Consider the following 9178-nt stretch of genomic DNA (forward strand, 5'->3'; position numbering starts at 1 on the left):
ATTAATTTAATAAAAATATTATGATAATTGTGTGTATGTGATTCATAAATTTATTAACTAACCCAAAGGTGAGTTAATATTTGGTTGAATTTCATGCATGTTTGTGGTGATAAATGTGTGACAATTATAAGGTATTTTATGTGAACAATTTGTTAGTCCAAAGATTACATATTGTTTGACATAATTTATTGTCAATATTTGATCACTACAACAAGAGTACCGCTTACAATTAATATTACTGTCCAAAGACTTAATATTAATGCTGTGTTTGGTATCTTGAGATGGGATTAACCAATATTTGAATTTATTGTTTTATTTGGATTCTTATATGAGCATGTTATTTATGAAATTGTATTGTTCTTTTCAGCTGTTGCTAGTGTATCTGCTAATCTTAGTTCGGTACCGGTCCTTAATGGTAATAACTTTAAGGACTGGAAGGAGAACATTTTTATTGTTCTTGGCTGCATGGATCTTGACCTTGCATTAAGGATGGATCGTCCTGCTTCTCTTACGGATACCAGTACCTCCGAGCAAAGGAGGATTTATGAGAAGTGGGACCGTTCAAACCGCATGAGTCTTATGATTATTAAGCGCGGCATACCTGAGGCTTTTAGGGGTGCGGTGTCCGAGGAGGTCACCGATGCCACAACTTTCCTTGCTGAAATTGAGAAGCGCTTTGCGAAAAGCGATAAGGCGGAAACAAGTACTCTTTTAAAGAAACTTATTTCCATGAAGTTTAAGGGCAAGGAAAATATAAGGGAGTACATTATGGAAATGTCTCACCTTGCTTCAAAGTTGAAGGCACTAAAGCTTGAGCTTTCGGATGACTTGCTTGTGCATTTAGTGCTTATCTCTCTTCCTCCACAATTCAGTCAATTTAAGGTCAGTTACAACTGCCAAAGGGAGAAGTGGACTCTTAATGAGCTCATTTCATTTTGTGTTCAAGAGGAAGAAAGATTGAAGCAAGAAAAGACTGAAAGTGCTCATTTGGCAAGCACCTCTAAGGATAAGGGCAAGAAAAGAAAGAATGAGGCTGCTAAGGATAAAGGTCCTGCACATAAGAAACAAACTCAAACCAACAGTGACGATGGTTGTTTCTTTTGCAACATGAAAGGACACATGAAGAAGGAATGTGCTAAGTATATTGCATGGCGAGCAAAGAAAGGTACATTTCTTACTTTGGTCTGTTCTGAGGTAAATTTAGCTTCAGTACCAAGAAACACTTGGTGGTTAGATTCTGGTGCTACTACTAACATCAGTGTTTCTATGAAGGGTTGCCTGAGTTACCGAAAGCCAAATGATGCTGAAAGAAGCATTTATGTGAAAGAAGCATTTTAGGTTGTTATTAAGTACTGGTTACTATTTGGATTTGATAGATACTTTTGTTGTACCGTCATTTAGACGGAATTTGGTTTCTGTTTCTTGTTTGGACAAATTAGGTTATTGTTGTTCATTTGGAAACAATTGTTTCAGTTTATCTATTAATTCAAATACTGTTGGAACTGGTTCTCTTATGGTTTATGACAACTTATATTTGCTTGACACCGTTGCTTCTTATAATGAAACCTTGAATGTTGAATCACGTGGTACTAAGCGTAAAATGGATTATGAAAAATCAAGTTCCTTATGGCACAAACGGTTAGGTCACATCTCTAGAAATAGAGTTGAGCGACTTGTATCTGATGGAATTTTAGATTCAATTGATTTTTCAGACTTTGATGTTTGTATTGAATGCATCAAAGGCAAACTGACCAAAACAAAGAAATTGGGTGCGAAAAGAGCTACCGATGTCTTAGAGTTGATACATACAGATATTTGTGGGCCATTTCCTACACCTTCTTGGAATGGTCAACGATATTTTGTATCATTCATAGATGATTACTCAAGATATGCGTACCTATTTCTACTTCATGAAAAGTCTCAAGTGTTGGACGTGTTCAAATCTTTTAAGGCTGAAGTTGAGAATCAACTTAGCAAAAGAATAAAGCAAGTCAGGTCTGACCGTGGTGGTGAGTACTATGGCAGATATGACGGATCAGGTGAACAACGTCCAGGACCTTTTGCCAGATATCTAGAGGAGTGTGGAATTGTCCCACAGTACACTATGCCAGGATCTCCTAGCATGAATGGTGTTGCTGAAAGACGAAACCGTACTCTTAAAGATATGGTAAGGAGTATGATCAGTCATTCAACCTTACCAGAATCACTCTGGGGAGAGGCACTTAAGACAGCAGCCTACATTTTGAATAGGGTACCAACTAAAGCAGCTGCAAAAACACCTTATGAGCTTTGGACAGGGCGAAAGCCTAGTCTTAAGCACTTTCATGTTTGGGGATGTCCAGCTGAGGCTAGGCCTTATAGGCCAAATGAAAAGAAGCTGGAACCCAAAACTGTGAGCAGCTACTTTATTGGATATTCTGAACGATCTAGGGGTTTCAAGTTTTATGATCCCAAAGTAAAGAATATATTTGAAACGGGAACTGCAAAGTTCTTTGAGGATATTGAGTTTGGGGGGAGAAATACGGTTAAAGACTTTGTTTTTGAGGAGGATTTAGAATCACCCACTTCTCTTGAAGATGAGTTGATTTCTATTCCAATAGTTGCTTTTGACAATATTCAGGATTCCATTCCTAATATTGATCAAGTTTCAGATCAAGAGCAACCAAACATAGTCAATCAAACCCCAGAGGTACAAACTCAACAACCTCAAGAACAAGTGCCTTTGCGACGGTCCACTAGAGAAAGAAGAAATGCTATTAATCCAGATGAATACATAGTGTATCTTCAAGAACATGAGGATGGCATTGGAATGATGGAAGATGATCCAATCAACTTTCATCAGGCCATGAAAAGTTCTAACTCTCATAAGTGGAATGATGCCATGAATGAAGAGAATAAGTCTATGCAAGACAATAAAGTTTGGGAAGTTGTCCCATTACCAGAAGGTGTAAAACCAATTGGTTGTAAATGGATATTTAAAACCAAGAGGGATGAAAATGGTAATGTGGTGAGGTTTAAGGCACGTCTTGTAGCAAAAGGCTATACTCAGAAAGAAGGCATTGATTATAAAGAGACTTTCTCTCCAGTTTCATCGAAAGACTCTTTCAGGATAATAATGGCACTTGTTGCTCACTTTGATCTTGAGTTACATCAGATGGATGTTAAAACAGCGTTTCTCAATGGAGACATTGATGAGACAATTTATATGGAGCAACCAGAAAACTTTGTGGTTGGTGACCCAAAGAAAATGGTTTGCAAATTAAAAAAATCCATCTATGGACTCAAGCAAGCTTCCCGTCAATGGTACCACAAATTTCATCAAGTGGTTCTCTTATTTGGTTTTGAGATGAATGCTGTTGATGATTGTGTGTATCATAAGTTTAGTGGGAGTAAGTGTATATTTCTGGTTCTATATGTCGATGACATATTGCTTGCCACTAATGATATAGGCTTATTGCACGAAACCAAGAGATTTCTATCGAAGCATTTTGAGATGAAAGATCTTGGTGACGCCTCTTTTGTTTTAGGAATTCAAATACATCGAGACCGTTCTCGGGGTATTCTTGGATTATCACAAAAGAGCTATATCGATAAAGTACTCAAACGGTTTGGCATGCAAGATTGTAGACCAGGTGATACCCCTGTCGTTAAAGGAGACAAATTTTGTCTTAAACAATGCCCTAAAGGAAGCCTTGAAATTCAAGAAATGCAAAAGATTCCTTATGCTTCAGCTGTTGGGAGTCTTATGTATGCTCAAGTTTGTACGCGTCCGGATATAGCGTACATTGTTGGAGTGTTAGGCAGATACTTAAGCAATCCAGGAATTGATCACTGGAAAGCAGCCAAAAAGGTTATGAGATATTTGAAGAGAACAAGAGAGTACATGCTCACATATAGGAGGTCAGATCACTTTGAGATCATTGGATACTCTGACTCTGACTTTGCGGGATGCCAAGATAGTAGGAGATCCACTTCGGGCTACATATATCTGTTAGGTGGTGGAGCTATATCATGGAGGAGTGCAAAACAAACACTCATAGCTTCATCCACCATGGCAGCAGAATTTGTTGCATGTTATGAGGCATCCAACCATGGTATATGGCTGAGAAACTTTGTCACTGGGCTGCGCATTGTGGATGGAATTGAAAGACCACTTAAGTTGTATTGTGACAATAAGTCAGCTGTATTGTATTCCAACAACAATAGGAGCTCGACAAAGTCAAAACACATTGACATCAAGTTCCTTGTTGTAAAAGAAAGGGTACAAAGTGGGCAGATTTGTATAGAACACTTAGGTACAAACTCCATGATCGCAGACCCCCTTACTAAGGGTTTGCCACCCAAGGTCTTTCATGAGCACACTGCTCGTATGGGTGTTTTAGATTATGAAGATATCTAGATTCAGTGGGAGTTTGTCTTTAGTGTGTTTTATTTGTTTTATGAAACATGTGTATTTGGATATTTTTCTGATCAGAAATTATGTTATTCAGTTTATTGCACTTTGTACATTTAAGCTAAAGTTTTGATCTCCATAAAGTATAGTAGGACCAATTGAAAATTGACATGAATAGATCACCATGCATGTAATTTTCATACCACATTATCATAATTGATCTATGTCATTTGGCTATGTTGATGTATGTGACCATTGATGGGTTTAGTTGTGATTGATACAACGAAAATCGCTTTGATCCTATGTTGATATAGTTAATGGACGAGATTGCACATGCCTATGGTTATGATGACAAAGTTATGAGCTCAATAAGGTTAACACATTTATATATATACATATGTGACCCAGTGGGAGATTGTTAGAAATAATTGGGGTCACAATTGTATATATAAAATGTGTGTTGGGTCATCAAATAAATAAGTCAAATTTATGTGGTCTATTTTGGAATAAAGTTTATGACTTAAGGGCATGATTGTCATGATTTTAATATGTGGATACCAATTAGACAATTTCTATATTGATGAGGGGCCAAATAGAAATAGTCAAAAATATTGCCAACAGGTTTGTCTGTTGGTAATATAACGGGTAATGGTCCCCATTTGCATCGTATATATATACTCTTGTATCCCCATCACCAAGAGAAAAACTTTCAGAGAAAGGTTTTGATGCAAATTGGAAGATCATACTAATAAAGATCATATAAAGGTCGATTCTATGGACTCCGGTACGCTTCCGCTATTCCTTAATCTTATTGTTTGTTTCTCTTGAATTAATTAGGGCTATATTCAGAGTTTACAGTATTCTAACACAATCATTTTAACCTCTTCCATGCTGGTGATACTAGATTTTTTGAGGAATTGGATAGGAATCAGATTTGCTTTATCATTTATGTTGCTGCTCGCAAGTCGAGCTAATGCATCAACAATTATGTTTTCTTCCCTTGGAATATGTTTGAGAACATAGCTTTTGAATTGTGCGAGCAGATCATGTATTTTGCTCAGATATGCTATCATCTTTTCCCCCAAGCCTCGTACTCTCGAGATACATGATTTACCATAACTGTGAGTCACTACAGATCTCAATGTGTTCGGCTTTCATCTCCCGAGCAAGTCTTAGGCCGGCGATAAGAGCTTCATATTCAGCTTCATTATTGGATGCCTTAAATCCAAATTTGATCGCAGTGTGCAGGTGTTGCCCCCAGGTTTGACAAGGGCGATTCCTGCGCCTAACAACTGATTCATAGTTGACCCGTCCAGATGTAGCTTCCAAGTCAGCTTGTCTTCACTATTGTTCGGCTGCGGTACTTATACTGGCTCTGGGTTACTTTCTGAAGTGCTCTCTTCTTTTCCCGTACATTCAACCGCAAAATCTGCTAAGGCTTGTCCTTTAATCGTTGTTCAGGGCTGAAAAATAATTTCATACTGGCCCAACTCCACTGCCCAGCTGAGCAACCATCCAGAGGCATCAAGTTTTTGCAATACTTAGCGTAATGGCTGGTCAGTGTACACACGAACATGATGAGCTTGAAAGTAGGGCCTTAGCTTTCTCGTTGTTAGGATTAGGCAATAAGTGAGCTTTTCTATCAATGGGTACCAAATTTCAGCTTCAATGAGTCTTTTGCTGATGTAGTAGACCGGGTGTTGGATATTGTTCTCTTCTCTGATTAGTATGACACTTACAGCATGTTCCGTGACAGCCACGTATATTCCTAACTCTTCTGTGTCCAGAGGTTTTGAGAGTACATGAGGTTTTGCGAGTTGCATTTTTAGCTCTTGAAAGGCTTTTTCGCATTCCTCCGTCCATTCAAATTGCTTATTTCCTTGCAGGATGTTGAAGAATGGGACACACTTGTGTTAACGCAAATTTTTGTTAACTAAATTTGAGCCTCATAGTTATAATTTCACACAGGATAAATAAAAGCTATTGAAAAACAATATATGAACAATATATGAACATAGGGTTCTTACGTGGTTTTGCAGTGAAAATTCTGCATAGTCCACGAGTCAATCTTATTCAGATTTCTGAGTATTTTTTCAGGGACTCTTTCGTATGAGTTTTTTTGTCCCTTTTTTGAGATTGTTTGCCACTATTTATAATTACATAGTGGGCAGTTAATTACAAAGTTGACCCGAATATGTTTACAGCCATTATCCCTAAAATCGTGGGATCTGATTACATATCACGAAATATAAATGCAGTGTATGATTTTGAAAATTGTATAGCTGTGATTTTCCCGCTTTTACTGGGTCAAAAATATCGTGTATTAAACATGTCTTTAATTGTTGAATTGGAGATGTCTCGACAGAAACTTGATTATAGTGATCCCAATAGCGAGCTGGGACCATTCTTCTTTCTAAGGACGACAATGTATGTCTTACGTCGATCGCGATTATAAAGAAATCTTCTGACTTGCCAGGGTTATAAGCCTCGCTCCTGTTAGTTGGATGAAGGTATAGGAAGTCTTCTCATAGCGAGATGGTCATCTCACATACTTGTTCTTCGAGCCAATTTGTCTTTTTCACTTAGTTTGCTTATTGCACGCTAAGGGCTTTCACGGTTGATACGTATCGCTTTCTTTAGTGCCTCACTATTCGCATTTAACGATGTATGTTTTCTCGCTAATATACTAAGTGCCAGTTTGTACATTGATTCCTCGCCTAAGACCTTACAGTCAGCGGGTTATAAATATACTCTGATACTTACGTAATTAATGAGTTATTTCCATAAAAAGCTATTGCACCGAATCACATTCCCTTTATCTTGACACGTGTCCTCCAGCCAAATTTTGGGTATAACAACTTGTCTGTTGACTTTGAAACAAATCTACTAAGCGCGACAATCCGACCAGTTAAGCTTTCAACTTCCTTAGTTTTTGTTGGTGATTTCATATCCAGGAGGGCTTGAATTTTCTCTAGATTAGCTTCAATTCCTCGGGCATTGACGATAAAACCCAGAAACTTACCCGAGCTAACTCCAAAGGAGCACTTTAGGGGATTGAGTTTCATGTTGTATTTCATGAGGAGTTTGAAGCATTCGTCCAAGTCATCTATATGCCCCCCAACCTTCCTGGATTTGACGAGCATGTCATCCACGTACACTTCCATATTTCGTCCGATATGGTCTTTGAACATTTTATTTACCAATATTTGGTATGTAGCTCCAGCATTCTTGAGACCAAATGGCATGACTTTATAAAAGTACAGACCCATATCTATTCGGAAACTTGTATGTTCTTGGTCGGGTGAATGCATCTTGATTTGATTGTACCCCGAATAGGCGTCCAAGAAGCTTAATATCTCGTGTCCTGCGGTTGCATCCACAAGTTGATATATTCTTGGAAGTGGAAAGCAGTCTTTTAGGCACGCCTTGTTGAGGTCGGTGAAGTCAATACATACTCGCCATTTTTTGTTTGGCTTGGGTACTAGTACGGGATTAGCCACCCAGGCCGGGTAGAAAGCTTCAATTATGAAATTGTTGATGCGCAACTTTTCTACTTCTTCTTTTAGTGCTAGGGCTCGTTCTCTGTCCAACAACCTTATTTTTTGTTGAATAGGCTGGAAATTAGGATCAATATTCAAGACGTGTAAAATTATAGAAGGATCGATTCCGACCATGTCCTCATGTGACCATCCAAAAATGTCTAGGTTTGCTCTCAGAAATTTTATCAATGCTGATTTTACTTCGAGCAACAAACCTTTCCCAATTTTAAGCTTCCTGGTCGGAACATTCAGGTCAATTCTGATTTCTTCTAGTTCTTCCACTAGACCAACATTTGTGGTTGGTTCCCCAAGTCAGGGATCCACATCTTCATCCCCGCCTTGGGCGGTTCCCTATTTAGGAATGTCTTTTCCCTTTCTCGAACTCTGACTAGGGGATACTTCCTTTTTACCCTTAGTCAGGGCAAGGTTATAACATTCCCGTACAACTTGTTGATTTCCTCTCAAGCATCCAACCCTATTCTTCGTTAGAAACTTAAGGCACGAATGAAATATCGTTGTAACAGCCTTTAGGTCATATAAGGCTGGTTGGCCTAACATGACATTAAAGGCTAATGGAACATCCAATATCAAAAATTGTGCCATTACAGTCATGCTCTTTAGAGCTTGCCCAGCAGTGAGGGGTAGGCGAATTTGCCCTAGAGGTGCAACACTCTGGCCGGAGAAACTGTTGGGTTTTATGCCCTAAATAACACTCATTTCAATATAATCAGATTTACTTATTAATATAGATCAGAAATAACATTTAATGTTGCATGGTTCACATGATTTATTTCATGATTATATGTACATAATGTATAAATTAATCTGAAATCCTTTTCACATACTTGATCCTGTTTATTGTGCCGTCAACACATTGGAAAGTAAACATGACTATGTGAATAAAGTTTCCTAGATTTATCAGACATAGGGTTTTACTGATATGATAATCTATAACAGAGTTTACTTGCATTTGGAGAAGTGCTATGTTCTTTCCAGAGCATTGGTTAAAGTAAAGCTCAGGTTGGATGCATGGAGTATGCATCGGAAGGGACCGATATTGAACTTTGACTTAGATTTATTAAACTTACCGTAATATCTATTCAAGTCAATATCGCCTAGTTGATCCTAGATCAAATGATCTCAATCCTGTTATGATTAGGCTCAATCTTGAAAGGCTATTCGTGTTCTTTGATTTGTTAGTTAAGCCTACTTTTAGGTCAGGGTGATACGTACATTTTGGGAACAC

General features: G+C 38.1%; 1 protein-coding gene across 1 annotated transcript; it reads left to right on the forward strand.

Annotated features, from left to right (window-relative positions):
• Positions 1-329: 329 nt before the first annotated feature.
• LOC133031935 (uncharacterized) lies at positions 330-1321 on the forward strand. The gene is made up of 2 exons (XM_061105720.1): positions 330-1165; positions 1273-1321. The coding sequence occupies exons 1-2, from the start codon at positions 466-468 to the stop codon at positions 1299-1301; spliced, it is 729 nt and encodes a 242-aa protein (XP_060961703.1). The 5' UTR covers positions 330-465; the 3' UTR covers positions 1302-1321.
• Positions 1322-9178: the final 7857 nt, after the last annotated feature.

Source organism: Cannabis sativa, chromosome X, assembly GCF_029168945.1.
Source record: "Cannabis sativa cultivar Pink pepper isolate KNU-18-1 chromosome X, ASM2916894v1, whole genome shotgun sequence".
Lineage (NCBI taxonomy): Eukaryota > Viridiplantae > Streptophyta > Magnoliopsida > Rosales > Cannabaceae > Cannabis > Cannabis sativa.

Bases quoted from the DNA above. Each gene is read 5' to 3' on its own strand.
- LOC133031935 (XM_061105720.1), top strand. From the start codon at position 466: ATGGATCTTGACCTTGCATTAAGGATGGATCGTCCTGCTTCTCTTACG. The intron at 1,166-1,272 runs GTACATTTCTTA...GTTTCTATGAAG, and splicing joins TGCATGGCGAGCAAAGAAAG to GGTTGCCTGAGTTACCGAAA.